Source organism: Acyrthosiphon pisum, chromosome A2, assembly GCF_005508785.2.
Source record: "Acyrthosiphon pisum isolate AL4f chromosome A2, pea_aphid_22Mar2018_4r6ur, whole genome shotgun sequence".
Lineage (NCBI taxonomy): Eukaryota > Metazoa > Arthropoda > Insecta > Hemiptera > Aphididae > Acyrthosiphon > Acyrthosiphon pisum.
The window spans coordinates 62,375,251-62,391,868 of record NC_042495.1 but is presented as its reverse complement, the minus strand read 5'-3'; the positions used below and the strand labels follow the sequence as shown (position 1 = coordinate 62,391,868).

At 27.8% G+C, this 16,618-nt stretch overlaps 1 protein-coding gene across 2 annotated transcripts in view; it reads left to right on the top strand.

Moving 5' to 3' along the window:
• The window catches only part of LOC100167963 (dnaJ homolog subfamily C member 13), a 19,472-nt gene extending 6,181 nt beyond the window's left edge, over positions 1–13,291 (top strand). For both annotated transcript variants that reach the window (XM_001949907.5, XM_016803039.2), the window contains 22 exons: positions 710–964; positions 1,032–1,391; positions 3,642–3,844; positions 3,905–4,064; positions 4,543–4,815; positions 4,873–5,075; positions 5,513–5,798; positions 5,882–6,238; positions 6,314–6,505; positions 8,660–8,795; positions 8,867–9,051; positions 9,619–9,810; positions 10,017–10,196; positions 10,275–10,442; positions 10,501–10,719; positions 10,828–10,966; positions 11,031–11,583; positions 11,648–11,855; positions 11,960–12,142; positions 12,577–12,717; positions 12,788–13,028; positions 13,128–13,291. In XM_001949907.5, the coding sequence (XP_001949942.2) occupies positions 710–964; positions 1,032–1,391; positions 3,642–3,844; positions 3,905–4,064; positions 4,543–4,815; positions 4,873–5,075; positions 5,513–5,798; positions 5,882–6,238; positions 6,314–6,505; positions 8,660–8,795; positions 8,867–9,051; positions 9,619–9,810; positions 10,017–10,196; positions 10,275–10,442; positions 10,501–10,719; positions 10,828–10,966; positions 11,031–11,583; positions 11,648–11,855; positions 11,960–12,142; positions 12,577–12,717; positions 12,788–13,028; positions 13,128–13,228 (4,935 nt within the window). In that variant the 3' untranslated portion in view covers positions 13,229–13,291. The remainder of the gene's footprint in view (positions 1–709; positions 965–1,031; positions 1,392–3,641; positions 3,845–3,904; positions 4,065–4,542; positions 4,816–4,872; positions 5,076–5,512; positions 5,799–5,881; positions 6,239–6,313; positions 6,506–8,659; positions 8,796–8,866; positions 9,052–9,618; positions 9,811–10,016; positions 10,197–10,274; positions 10,443–10,500; positions 10,720–10,827; positions 10,967–11,030; positions 11,584–11,647; positions 11,856–11,959; positions 12,143–12,576; positions 12,718–12,787; positions 13,029–13,127) is intronic.
• Positions 13,292–16,618: the final 3,327 nt, after the last annotated feature.

The window sequence follows — 16,618 nt, the reverse complement described above, 5'->3', positions numbered from 1 at the left end:
AATTTGTAGTTTAAATAGGTGATTGTCATTTAAGAAAAAAAAGTTGTACTGCGCATGCGCAAAGTCTAATTAAGTTAAAAAAATTCATAAGCCATCAAAAAGTGTATTTTTATGTCATAACAACCAAATAGAAAACAGAATTCAAATTGCATTGCCCTATTCAAAGATATTAGTTGTTCTCAATTAGCGATTACACACTGTATATATTAAATATATAAGCGGCGATAATTTTTCTATGTTTGCTGAAGAAACAACTGCTTGATAGCAAATAGCAAATCAGTAATGAACATCATTGCTTCTTTCTAGTTATTATTCTGTTGAATAATTAAATAAAAATCCTATCAAAAATGCTAATTTTTTTTCCTTTGTCTATGTTAAAATAGTTTGTACATTTCTGGTTTTATTGTGTATGTTAATTGATAGCACAATAATTTGAAATTAAAAAAAAATTGTACAATATAATGTTGAAAAGTTTTACATCAGCAAATGTGCGGTAGGTTTGGTTTTGTTTAAAAAGTTGTTGAATTGCTTATAACTAAAAAAATTAAAAGTTAGAACAATCCTTTAAAGGAGTTTTTTTTTTCATAACTTAAGTACTCTATCATATTATGCCGGCCAGTCACTTACTGTGCTTGAGCCCTCATAGGCGTTTATTCAAATAAATAAATAAATAAATAACTAATTTAAATTGTTGAATTTTATTTTGTAGCATCCATCATTAACTGTGGTAAAGGGCGCAGGATTAGTTATGAGAGCAATAATAGAAGAAGGTGATGCTGAAATATCTGGAAGAATGCAAGAATTAGCATTAGCTGAAGCAGCATTACCTAGTCATTTATTAACAGCGTTGTTTACTCGTGATGATAATAGACGTATGCTTGTACATAGACAGCTTTCTAGGCACTTGGTTGGATTGTGGGTCACTAATAATACTATTGCTATGGACTTATTAACCCGATTAATGGTAAATTTGATATGATGCCCAAATACTTTTTAGGAGAATTATTAATATTGAATATTTATTTATTTAGCCATCCGGGTTAATTAGGTTTTTGGAATCAAGCGAGTCTGTAGAAATGGATGAAAACGAGGATCATTTAATTACTAGAGATAATCTGAAACTTGCTCAAGATCATGCAGCAAAAAATCAACGAAATCCACACTTGGTAGCGTTAGAAAGAAAACTTCGCACATTAGAGAAAGAAGTAGAAATTGCTTTGGGTCACTGGGGAGCATCATTAGGCTTAGAAAGAAAAGAAGACAAATTACAAGTCCGTCCAATTGTATTAAGAAGACGCAGAGAAAGAATTAAAAGTCAAGCAAATTGGAAATTATTTTATTACAAGTTCAATAAAAACCACACTTCTCCTAGTCTGTTATGGAATCATCAGGTACTTTTTTTAGTTATTGTATAGATTATTATGAATTATATTTTTGTTTCAGATATAAGATAATTATGTAAGTATAAGTTTTGAAAAAATAAGTGATTAATTTTAGATGAAACGAAATTAATGACTAATCCAAGTCTTATATTTGGCTTATCAGTCTCTAAAATTGAACTAATCTACTATTGTTCCCTAGAAGTAATTATGTCTCCTAAAATGTTTTAATATTTATACATCTAACCCAGGGGTCGGCAACCTTTTTTGTAAAGAGCCAAAAGTTATAATATACAAAATTATGCTGTTTTTAAAGAGCCACTAAAAATATTTGTAATTTTTTAAATTTGAATAGCTATATTTTACTGATTTTATTATATTACATGTGTACAAAGTACACACCTTTAAAAAAATAATTTGCTTCCAAATCGTCTTCTTCTCTAAGTTGAAACAATGAGCGAAAAAATAAAATATAGTGACGATACAGCATACAGTTAAAAACCACAAGCGATTAAATTAACACACATGCAACGTAACGTCATCCACGTCGTATACGGATGACTGACTGTTGATGAGTTTTTGGCATTTATGTCAATTCATCGAACTAAATAAGTCATAACATGTATCGTATTTGTTTGGACTTTGTTCACATTATTAACTCGTCGTATGACTAATTAGTTGTAGCGTTGTTGTATTAGTTATCGGTTTTAACGGCATGTACTATAATAAACATTTTATTATGATAGCCTGTGCTCCATGTGGCTACTATCAAGTTATTGTTGTTATGTATTATTCATGATTATGTATTTAATTGTGGTATTATTTCATATTTCCAAAAGCAACAAAAATAATAAATAATAATTATATTATTATTTATATATATATTATTATTATATTATAATATATATTATTATTTATATATTATTTATTATATTATATTATTATATATACATTTTTTTATATTATAAAATATTGTTTTTGAACATACAATATTAATTTTTGCGTGTGGAACTGGAGAGCCACAATTTAAGATCAAAAGAGCCACATGTGGCTCGCGAGCCGCAGGTTGCCGACCCCTGATCTAACCAACTTACATACCAAAATAAGATATTCAGCTGACAATTCGGATAACCAAGGTATCATCTCTATAGACAAAAATCCTGTACTGCTTCTGGGAGTTTACAAACTCATCTCAATTTGTTGTCTGAACTCTGATTATTATACTATTTACCTGGCATATTAATCATAATTAAAATAAATTAGTTGTTATGTTACTGTTTTTCTGCTGGAATCTCTTAATACATTCCTACTTCTGTCTCATACAGGGATATATTTAGGATTAAACACTTGTTTAGTCTGAAATAATCACATCAATACTAAGAAATTTTCTTTTAGTTCTCATTTTCATAGGCTAGGTTGTACATACTCCACTTTCAAATAATGACCATACTAAACTAGTTGTCAAAACCCTTGTGCATACAACGTTACTGAAAACGCTATGAACATAATATATAGTGTTTAATTATTGAGTACAGCTAAAATCCTCATTATAAATTAAAATATTGCATTCAGGAACACTAATAACATCCTTTTATAAACGCTTCAGTAACAGTTAAAAATGACTACAACCTATTAATAAACAATTTTTACATCAAACTTGGTAGAAATTTGTAACCCTTAGCATTGCCTTAAGTGAACTTAGTGTGGAAAACAACTCAAGTCTAGTGTTATTAAGAGGACATCGAATCCGCATATTTATTATTTGTTTTACAAACGTACAATGTATATAGCAATTTTGTGCTGTTAGCTTTAATATCAAAGTGAAGTGACCTATTATCAAACTTAAAAGTAGAAATATTATCTAGAATGTCTCAAAGGCTTTTAATTATATTTAAATTTTAATATGAATTATTACTTATGTAACTTACTACCTATGTAAAATATTACAATTTTAAATCACTTCTAAGTTTAAATATTATTTGAAACCAATGACATTCTCTAGTTAATAATATATATGATAATAGGTAAATTCACTCGTGTTATAGTTGGCAACTCTAAATTGGTTTTGCAGAACGCATATTTGCTGTATTTTACATGTATACTTGTATGATGGAGACAACACAGCGGGATCCTACTCATTGTGTCTTCAAATTCCCGCGTGTTTTTATTCCATAAGATCTTTTTGTGCTAATATTTATAGATTATTATTTTTCAATATAATATGAAAACTATATTTTTATTTTTTTAATAACTTTATGGTAGACCCGAGAAGAACTCCATGATGCTTTGAAAAAAGAAATACAAGCATTTAATTCAGATCGCCAACTTACTACAAATAGTTTAATTGCTTGGAATCATGATGAATTTGAGGTCCAATACCCTAGTTTACAAGATGAAGTTTGTATTGATGGTTACTACTTGAGATTACTTTTAGATGGAAGTATAGATTTTGCAATAAAAAATCCGTAAGTTGTAAAAAAAATGTATGTCTTATTTGAGTTTTATTCATGTTTAATTATTTGCAGATTCCGATTTTTTTATGATTTATACCATCGATTTTTATTAGCTTTAAAAATAGAAATGAAATGTTTGTGTCTTCAAGCAATGACTGTGATTTATGGACAATATTTTGAGGAAATAGGACCATTTACGGATACAAAATATATTCTAGTAAAATTAGAAAAAGCGAGTAAACTTTTAATAAATATTAAATAATAATTATAATTTATTCAAAATGTTATTTTTGTTCCCAATGATATCAGATTCTGTATGGGGCGGGTCAGACATATGCTTTTCTCTGAAATAATATAAAAATATTTTTACTTTATTAAGGAATTTAGAAATTATCAAACTTATTAAATAATATAATTATCAGTATGTGGCTTGACGCGGCATGGTATTTGCAATAAATCACACAACGTGATTGAGAATACATACCGCCCGATGGCTCTAGTTTCCAGATCTATGACAAAACGGGTTCTTAGTGGCAAAAACCTTGCCATGCATACATATGTTGCCTGCCAACCAACTGTTCTAACCAATCCAATCTTACCAATCGTAATCCCTACAATAGCTAATGACCATAGTTGCAAGAGCAATAAAAAAAAAATTATCAGTAATAATTTTATACAATTTCTATTGTAATTTATAATTTTTTTTTTAGACCGTTGAAAAACTTGAAAGAGACAGGTTGCTCTTATTCCTGAACAAACTGGTACTAAATAAACAGAATGTTAAGGATATAATTGAATCAAAAGGTGTAACTGTTCTTGTCGATTTGCTAACATTGGCACATTTACATACAACAAGAGCTGTTGTTCCTACACAATCAAACTTGATAGAGGCTGGCCAAGATATGTTACTTGATAATGAAAAACAGTGGTATTATGGACTTGGAAATGGTGATAAATCCAATGGTCCTATTACTTTTCAAGAGGTATAAGCAATAACAAATTAACTTATATTTTGTATTAAATTATTTGTAATTTATTAGATGAAAGATTTATACAAAGAAGGTATCTTAAAACCTATGTCAAAATGTTGGACTCCTGGACTAGAGGGATGGAAACCTCTTTTTAAGTTAAGTCAGTTCAAATGGACAGTACTGGCAAAGGATCAAAGTTATATGAATGAAAGTGATCTAGCCTCTCTTATACTTTCTATGTTGATAAAAATGTGTCAATATTATCCCAGCAGGTAATAATTTTGAAACCAATTTTTAAACATGATGTATAGTATTATTAAGTTTTATATCCTTATTTACAACATTATAATGATTTAAGCAATAAATAATTTTAATTCAATAACTTTAGCTCTAGCTAATGCTTTATTATTATAGATTCTAGAACAGGGGTGTCCAACCCGCGGTAGATTTTAATGCGGCCCTCACTTCTATTATCACAACATATATATAATATATTTAATTTAATCATTAAATTTGAATGTATTATTATTAAAAAAAAAGTATGTGGCCCACAACAACTTCTACCCATATAATGTAGCCCAGTCTTCACAAAAGGTTGGACACCCCTGTTCTAGAAGTTAAATTGGTTGTTGTTTGTCAATATTTTGGATGGTTCTTTCAAATATATAAAAAGTTATTGATGTTAATTCTATAATTGTTTGTATATTAGAGATAATGATGGAGCGATTATTTGGCCAATTGCACGTATCAGGAGAGCTTTAACTGATTCTCTTCATCTGCCTCATGTGGTTCAACTTCTTTTAACATTTGATCCTATTCTGGTTGAAAAAGTTGCATATTTATTATGTGAAATTGCATCAGACAACCCAAATGCGGCTAAGTTGTACATGACTGGAGTGTTCTTCTTTTTGCTGATGTATACAGGTTCAAACATCTTGCCGATTGCTAAATTTTTAAGGCTTACTCATACTTGTCAAGCTTTTCGAAATGAAGAAGTAAGAATATTATATAATTATACATATAATTAAATGTAAATATGTAATGTTTTATAGTATAATATTAATTTAACATTTTATAGGTGCAAAGTGGAGAACTTATGCAAAGAAGTGTACTTGGACCTTTACTGCCAGAAGCAATGGTCTTTTATTTGGAAAACCATGGCCCTGAAAAATTTGCTCAAATATTTTTAGGAGAATTTGATACTCCAGAAGCTATTTGGAACGCTGAAATGAGACGAATGTTGATTGAAAAAATTGCATGTCATATTGCTGATTTTACACCCAAACTCCGTGGAAATAATAGAGCATACTACCAATATTGTGCTATACCAGTTGTGCGTTACCCACAGCTGCAATCAGAATTATTTTGTAATATATTCTATTTAAGGCATTTGTGTGATGTTCAAAGGTTTCCAGATTGGCCAATTAATGATCCAGTAGGATTATATTTTTTGTATTTTTAAACTATTTATTATTTGAATAAGCATAATAATGAATTATATTTACTTTAGATAACACTTTTGAAAGATGTACTAGAAGCTTGGAAAAATGAAGTTGAAAAAAAGCCACCTGTCATGTCAATAGATGATGCATATATGTCTTTAGGCTTAGAACGAGGACATCATTATGATGAAGCCACTACTAGAAAAGCCTATTATAAACTTGCCCAAGCTAATCACCCTGATAAAAACCCTAAAGGGCGGGTAAGTAGCATTGCTATTTTAAGTTTAAATTTACTTATTGTTAATTTGATTTAATTTAATTAATTATTAATTTTTTTTTTTATACAATCTGTAAATATATTATTTTTACAATAAGCATAAGTGTAGAATAAGAATAGAAGTAGAATAAGAATAATAAAAAAAATAAACAAAATAAAATAAAGAGAGACTGATGACTTGAGCGAAGAATCCATCCAGTGATGGGATCTCTTGAAGTCTTGGATGGGTTTTATTCAGTCAGGAGGTCCCAACACCATTTTTGTCTCAAACGTCTTTCAGGGTCACCTGGGATGCTGAGAGTAGATAAGTTTGAGATGAGAGGATTGCGGTGGTTGGAGAGATTTGAGTGGAATCGCTTATACAGAGTTTTTGCTACGTGTTGTACTGTTGGAATAGAGAGGTCCTTATGGAGTGTATTGTTTGAGATGTAAAAGGGGGCTTTGGAAATGCATTTAGATTGAAATATTTGAATTTTCTTTATGTTTGATGGTTTGGCTGAACCCCAAAGTTGTATACCATATGACCATATAGGTTTTAGTAGTAATTTATATATAAGTATTTTGTTGCTCAGATTGCTGTGTTTAGATGTAAGGAGGAGACGTTTTTGACGGGATCGGTTATTCAGAGCAATACGTTTGGTATGGATGTGGTGGGGGGCCCATGTCAGTCGATGAAATTATAACTTAAAATTAATAATTAGTATTTACATGTTTGTAATATACATATACATATATTGATGAGTTAGATCAGATTTGAAGTAATTACTTTGGGACAACAGACAATAGGACTCCTAACGTTCTCATATGACATCATTCTTAGGTTAGAACTGACTAGAAGTGATGTAGAGATAATAAAATAATTACGTTAACGGTAATAGGATAGAATATTTAATTGTTAGCTAAAGGAAAAGAAACCATGTGTAAAAGAATACATTAAATTAAAATGACAAGATAAAAATATTTGGAGATGATTATTACTCAGAAAAATGATGTGAAAACAGAGGTATTGTCGAGAATTAAATCAGTAAATATAGTATACTAAAAAGTATTGACTAAAAAATATTCTCAAATAAAGGACTTTTTGCAAAAACCTTAAAATAAGGATGTACATGACATTAATGCAACCAATTATTCTGAATGGTTCAGAATTGTGGCCATCGAGACAAACCAAAGATAAACGATATTCGAGAGAAAATTTCCCAGGAAAATTTATGGCTCGATATTTGATGTTACTCGTAAGGTAAGGAGGAGATTACAATATAATGATAAACATTAAACTCAATTCCAAATGCTCAATGTAGTTTAACAGATTCTTAAAAAAATACTAATTTTGCAAGGCGTAAACAAGAATCTTTTGTTAAGTTGGTAATTGAAAGAGAAAAACACTTTAGAGAGGCTAAGGTTAAGGTGGGAAGACTATCTGAAGGAAGATATTATGGCAATGGAACCTAACATCTAATGGAGTGAAATGGCTGAGAACAGGGATAAGTGGCAAGATATTTATCTAGAGGTAATGTCTTGAAGACTTAAACCAATGAGAAAAGAAGAAAATGATACTAGATGATTTATAATATATAAGGCATATTTCAAATTAAAATGGTTTTTGGTTGACGGGTGTAACATGTGTTTTTTACTTACGTTATGCTTTATTTAAAATATTAATTTATGAATGACTAATCTGAGATTATCTTGTTGACTATATCTCAGTTATATTCATCTATTATCTAACATCTATGTTTAAAATATTAATTGGTATTTTCTATATCAAGCTTTAAGCTCTAAAATAAAAAACTATTACAGTTACTAATTATACTGTTGGGAAACTTAACAACATTTTTGAATAAAAAAAATAGTTGTTGCATTTTAAATAAAAATCATTAAATAAAAATCATTATAGGAATTTCAAGTAAGAAATTATTATATAATAATCACATTTTACCATACAAAATAATTGATAACTTGGTTTCATAAAGATCCTAAAATAAATTTTAACTAACCATACAAACAATAATAATATATCACTCAATATTTTACAGCAATTTAGGTTAGATTATTTTTTAGTTATGTTCAAACGTTTTTTCATGAAAATATAATATAAAAATAATAAGATTATATAAGATTAATTTATATTTCCTAGGAAATATTTGTTGCGGCAAATAGGGCATATGATTTTCTTTGCAGTAGAAGTCTATGGGTACATGATGGTCCCAATCCTAATAATATTCTTTTGATACTTCAAACCCAAAGCATTTTATTCCACCGTTATTCTAAAGGTTTGTTGCATTATTGATATTGTATTGAAATATTAAATAGGTTAATAGATTATTTATTTATTTATTCACAGACCTTGAACCTTATAAGTATGCTGGATACAAACAATTAGTTCAGACCATCAGGTTAGAAGCAAGTGATGAACAGTTGTTTTCTAAAGGTAACATGCTACTTGCCGCTGCTAGTGAACTTACATACCATACAGTCAATTGTTCAGCATTGAATGCAGAGGAGCTCAATCGAGAACAAGGATTTATTGTTAGTGAAATATGTATTTTATGTGTTATAATTTTATAAATACAAATATGTTTATTTTTTCAGACCTATTTAGGTATATATTAATATTTTAACCCAAACTACCAGGTTGAACATTTAAATAGTATTTTTAATATGTGTTTACTGTGTTAAATACATATTGTAACATGGTAAAATAGATATATTATTAACTATCCCTATAAAATTTACTTACCAAAATTGACCATCAGAATCATATCAGTTCTACATAAATATTTTATATTATAACTTATTGCCAAAAATTATAAATTTAACAGACTGTGATTTAAATATTATCAAATAGAATATTTGTATACATTTAATCTTAAAAACTCAAATTTAAAATGTAATAAATGGTTAATAATCTAGTAATAAGTAAAACAAAGTATTCACTATTCAACTAAAAATGTGTTAGTTTTAAAACTAGATATTAACATATAAATTAGTCAATATATTTTTTTATAAAAAACTAAATTTAAATCTAAATGAATATTATTATCTTTAACAAACAATTTAATATTTATCATAATAAAATTTTGTATTTGGTTTTAGGATTTACTTGGAGCTTACTCTAGATGTGTATCTGTATTAAACAAATCATCAACACAGACAGAAATGTCAGTATCAGTTTGTACATACTGCACTCTTTGTTTTAAAGTCGCATCTCAATTTCCTATGTGCCGAGATACATTCTCTCAAATGCCTCAGCTAGTAAATGATATCACTAGAATATTGTATTTCAAGGTATTTATATATATATATATATTTATTGTTCATTATAAGAACAGCAAAGTAACATTGCATACAAATATACAATTATAACTCCATACTTATATTCTTAGTAGAGTGACTTAATTTAAGTAATTCTGTTTTAAAAATCAATATTCATTAGTCAATACTTATAGTTACTTTTATGGGCTCAATATCATATAACTGAACTGTATTTGTAGAACTTGCCAAAATTACACTGTGATGCTGTGGATTGTATTTCTGCAATGGCGTCTGATTCAAATCTTCAAATGAGTTTTCTACAAAAAGGCGCACTTTGGCATTTATTAACATACATGTTCTCATATGATTATACATTAGAAGAATGTGGAGTTGAACGGTCTGAAGAGGCTAATAATCAAGTGAGATTAAAGACATACATTTTATTCTTATATTTATCAAAAATTAAAAAATAAATGTTAATTTAATTTAATTTTTAGGAAGTCCTTAATAGATTATCTAAGTTATCAGTAAAAGCATGTGCTAGATTAGGTGGTTATTATGAAGGTGATTTATCTACTCCTGAAAACTTAGTGGCAAAATCTCTGTTCGAAAAATTACTGACTCCTTATGTTGCAGAACAGCTGTCAGAAGAGAATCCGCATCAAGTAATTTTTTTCTTTAGTATTTTAATTAAATTAATTTACATTTTATATATACTTTTAGTTACTAAAAACACTTGGCAGCAATTGTGAAACACCTTACATGGTTTGGGATAATAGTACAAGAGCTGAACTAAGTGATTTTCTGGATACCATGTGCAATCAGAAAGAATCTGTTAACTTAGAAGCAATTGGATTAACATTTTCTAGTCATAGAAATGAATTAATTGTTGGAAATATATTTATAAGAGTTTTTAATGAACAACCTCAATACACAATCAAAGTAAATACTAGATTTTAATTTATTTAATTTAAAGCATAAAGTATCAATGTTACCCTTTGGGTATAAGGCCTACCTATTGATTTACCTAAATTAATAATATATTTACAGAATCCTAAAGCATTCTTGTTGGATCTCTTAGAATACATAAAAGCCAATAATCCACTGAATAATATTTTAGATGAAAAACGGGTTAACAGTTTTATAATGGTGTTGAACGCACTTAATAATTTAATTTTAAACAATCCTGGTAAGTACCGCTTTCAATTAATTTGTATTTGGTGTCATTCTTAAATTAATTTTGTATTTTATAGGTCTTGAAGTGAGTTGTATAGGTTACTTTGATTTACTCTTCAGTTTATTACGTGTTGAAACTATTAGAATAGTACAGCATTGTGCTCTGAACATAATTTTAACAGTGACTAAAAATAATGAATGTATCACAGATATTGCTAATTCTGGAGTAGTTATTTATGTTTTACTTTGTTTGTACTCAACACCATCAGACCAAATGATCATCCTAGATATTCTTATTACATTATCAACATCCTCAACAATTGTAAAAGATATACTTAATAAAGGAGGACATTTGTTTGCTGTTGATTTATTATGTAATGGTGATAATGAATCTGGTCTAAGAGATAAAAGTGCAATGTTTTTGAGCCGTTTGATGACTGAAAAATTAAGTGGACCAAGATTGCGTTTAGCATTGGCACAGATTTTACCATTAGCAATTGTGGATACTATGAGGGATTTACCATCGTCTACTGTTAGACTTTTAGATAATGATCAGGAAAATCCTGAACTTGTCTGGAATGAAAAATCAAGAACTCATATTTTTGGAAATGTGAACAAAATATCTAGAGAGTAAGAATACATGTATAAACCGCATCTATAATATAGTAATATAATTATTTTTCACTTACTTTAGGCATTACATAGCTCTTCGGCAAAATCCTAAAGGTGTTATCAAATTACCAGACACCAGTATAGTTTTATCATCACCTACAAATGAGACTGTTGTTGCTGGAGTCTATTTAAGATTATTTAATAACAACCCTGGTTGGAATGTTAGGAGACCAAAAGAATTTTTATCAGAACTTTTAGACACATGTATTAGTTCTATGACAAAAGAAAAGGTATTTTACTAAACAGTACTAATACAATTATTTATATTAAGATACTTATTTGATATTGGTGGTTTTTGATGGAATCAAAACTAAAATTTGTTTTATTATTTCAGAATGATAAGTTAGAAATAATAACAACGTCTATTGTTAAATTATTAGAAGCACAACCTCATCTCAGTGACCAAGTTCCAGCATTAGGTCACATTCCTCGTCTTTGTTTTCAATTATCATTGCTATCCAATCCTGATGTACCAAAATCGGTGCTTATGATATTGCATCAATTGTCACTTAATGAGGTACCTTATTATTTAAATATTATTTTCTGTAATTAATAAATAATTATTCTTTATATTTCAATAGTTTAAAATTGTAATATTGGTCTAATTTTAACAATATTTTTTTTTTACTTTATTATTTTATTTTTATTTATTAATTGAAGGTTTAATTTTCAATGATACTTTTTTAATTCAAAATCCCACAAATTCTCGGAATATCTATTAAAGCATTGTTAAATGAATATTTATTAAAAATAATCAAAATTTAAGAGTGGCAATTTCTTTTAGTATAGCACTCATCCAAGCAATATACAATGTCTTATACAATGTCTAATCATAATATTTTACAAGTTAATTTTTGTTCTGATATGTACATTGAACATAATATACTAATATTTAGTAATTTACACAATAATTATACATCTATTACATATTTATATTATAATTATTACTAGATATGTGTTGGATGCATATCGCAAACTGAGTGCATTGGTCCAATGAAAAAAGCAATGCAAGAAAATTCCAACTTAATTTATGTCACATCTGAAACACTCAGTCGAATGTTTGCAGCAAAAAAAGATTACCTTGTAAAACAGGTATAAAATATCAGTTATAATTTATAATAAATGAAATAGGTAATTTCTGACAATTTGAAAATATTTTTAGGCATTAGATACAGACTTAATATCATATTTAGTTGGATTGCTTGATGGTCGGTTAGATGGAGTCAATGGAAGTGCCAGAGCTAAAGCACAGATTGTGAAAGCATTGAAAACAATGTCTTCAAGTTTGTCATATGGTAGTTTAGTCCAAGCACAACTGGATAAGCTTCCTGCATGGTCTGCTTACAAAGATCAAAATCACGATCTATTCATTTCAAGTGCACCTTCAATGCCTTATTTAATGGGTAAGTCATGGTGCTATATTTGTATGCTCTTTTGACCATAGCAAGATTCATTTTGAATTGAAAAATTACCCATTTAATTTTGTATAATTTTATTTTCAGGTGTGCAAAGTGTTGGTGGCTACTTAACAGAGGGTCGTTCAAACTCTACTACAAGTAATGTACCTCCACCGTTGATTAAAAAAGACTATTCTCCATATTAGCAAAATTCAAAACTATAATTTCCCATGTTTGGTTTTAGAATGTATAGTTAGATTTTATTTAAATTATGAACAACTCAAAATATGTAGTATTAATATAATTACTATTTACTTTCATTTATATAATATTACTTATACTAATATATTTCACGTTAAGTAACTATACTATTATAAATATATATATTCTATATTATTATGCATAATCTTTTTAATATTTTAATGGTTAACATGTTTAATGTTTAGTCAATAACCCAGTACAATAAATGTTTAGAATTAAATTTAAAAAAAAAAAACTGTGATAATTTTATTTTTATAATACCACAATAAATTAGTTTTATAAGGTTATAAAATATTCCACTGTTTTATTTTGTACTATTTTATTTAATGCATTACCATCTTTTACAATTTATATTATTTATACTTAAACTTATTGTGTTTTATATATATGTGTAAATGTAATGGTTATTATGTAATACCTATACATTTTATAAATCATAATTCATAATACTGGTAATATCTATAGAGCCTATATCACAGCTTTAATCTGAATAAATTGTTTAATGTTAAAAATACAAACAGTGTATATTTAATATATTATATAAAAACTAAAAACCATTTAATATTTACCTAGTGATGTAACATTTACTTAAATATATTTAAACATATATATTCAGTTCAAATAATCATTTCTGTAAAGTAAATTTCTTTGATTTTGATGTTCTATTACTGCACTTAGGTATGATAGAAAAACTAAAAAAAACAATGTCACACGCATATTTTATTGCATTTTCAAATGTTATCCAATTATCTTATAGATAGTCAGTCCAGATAGAAACAGAAGAGTGGAGACAAAATACATAATATTATATTTTTGATGTGAACCTTAAAAACCAAGAATCCGCTCTGATGTTTAGTAGGTGTTGAGTAGGTCTATATTTGTTTAATTATTGCTACATACAATAGACAAACTTCAAATGCTTGAAAAATTGAAACAATGCATAAGTATTTTTAATTGGTAGGTACTTTTAAATTGCAATAAGAACAACTTACTTATGAGTTATGTGGGATCTTGTGTTCAAATTTCAAGCTCTTTTACCAAGTCTAAATATATTCATCAACACTAAAAATATTTTACTATCTTGAAACAACTAACTAGGGTCTGGATTTTAATCCAAATAGCATCATTATATGAGTTTAAAACTAGTCCCAAAGTATCAACTATCAGAAAAGATACTTTTGAAGAAAATTAAACATTTTTACTGTCCTAAAACCTGATAACATACCCCAAAATTTTTTAAAAAAGTGGGTAAGTGGATGTCGCTCTGCTGTATAATAAATTGTTTTAAACTTGAATTCAATGTTATAAATTATAATATCATTGTATGAAAAAAAAACGATTCCGAACGGAGACGGTTTGTCAGTCTAGGTATTTTATATACTTTCCTCAGAATCTAAAAAATAATATAATATAATATTAATTCAACTTACAGGCTGTAATGAATAATAACAATATAAAATATCCAGACTGACAAACTGTAAAATATATGAACACAGTTTTTTTTATAGTTATTTGAAGTTCAAATTTAGACAAAATTAGATATGTAAACAAAGAAGAACGATTTTAGTTTTGTGTTATAATTTAAAAATATTATTTGTGCGTGCTTGAAACTTCTAAATTTTATTATTATATAAAAATAATATTAATTGAACTTTCCGGCAACCATATTAATAATAATAGTATAAACTATAAATATAATATAAAATATCTTTTTGTGGACAAACCGTCTCCATTCGGCATTCAGAATCATTTTTCTAATTCAATGATAATATGAGATTATATCATTGAATTCAAGTTTAATACAATCCATTATACATTGATCCACTTGAAACCTACTGTACAGCAGAGCAACATCCACTTACCCGCTTTTGTTATTTGTACATAGAAATTGGGAAATTTTTTTTCAATTTAAAAAGAACCTCAAATTTATTCACATTTTATTGAAAAAAATTATTTCATCAACTCGTTATGAATTCTGCTTTTTGATGATAAGAAGAATAGCTTAATTTTTGCAAAGGTTAAAATTAAAAAAAATTTCGATATGTATGATCTTAAACAAGTAGTTACAGAAGATGTGAATACATAAATTTATCTAAATTACTACAAGTAGCTTTTACTATACCTACGTTCATTTCCTTCAATACGGCGCTTAAAAACTTGTCTGAGAACAACGTTGAGACAAGAACGATTTTCAAATTTATTAATATGATATTAATATAGAAAGATATGTAACTAATAGTCTTGGCACAAAAACAATAATTATTGATACATTTTCAGCAACTACCTAATAGAAAATTATTATTGATTTAATATTATTTTATATGATTGATATTACTTTATATTATGTAACTACATTTTGTATTCGAGTAAAAGTTGAATTAATAATGTGTCGTGGTATATAATTATTTGTAATTTTAATTAAGCTACCTAGTTTTATATAAATTTATTTGTGTATATAGTATTGTATAGTATAGTAGCCAGCCGGTATATCAGTTAGGGTGGTGCATAGGCTAAGCACCTGCTGGTCTGTGCTGCTGATAAAATTCTAGCCCCCCCCCCCCCAAATGAACCCTAGCTAGAAGGCCTAGTTGCGCCTATGATCAATATCGCGCCGAGACATCGCCCTACATAATGTCCAGTGAGGGTCACCAAGTTAATTTTAATAATTAAATATGTATATTATAATAAGTAGGTATTCAAATTTAGTGTGTGATTTATTTAACATATATGATATAGGTAGGTACATGCTGACATACTATATTCAATCTATCTATCAATTTTTCAATTTTTTGTCCGACAAATATCTTTAAGTACAGTGATAGTATACTGTATAGGTTAAAAATACACCCTGCGGCCTACAGTTAGTGATGATCAAAACAAGACCAAGACCAAGACTTTCAAAATCTTGGTCTTGGTCTTGGTCTTGGTCTTGCAGACTCAGTCTTGGTCTTGGTCTTGGTCTTGCGCAAGACTCTTGCAAGACTTGCTAATTTCACAAAATATATAAAAAAAAAAACTAAATACCTGTTATAGCTGTGTGTAGGTTTTTTGCTATGATCTCTAAGATGAAACTTAGTCCAATATATTACATAGTATATTCATAAATCAAACATTAGGTAACATAAAACAAGTCAAATGATTTAATTTTTTTTATACTCGTTTAAAACTTTGCATTTTAAATTATGCTTATATTATTTTACTCGTATGAATCAATTTACCAGCATAATTAACTTTCTAAGTTCCTATTGCATTTATAATAAACATCAATAGGTTATTACCAATTGCTAATTACTAGTTATTGACCAATATAATGTTTATAAAAATTAAATTGTTGT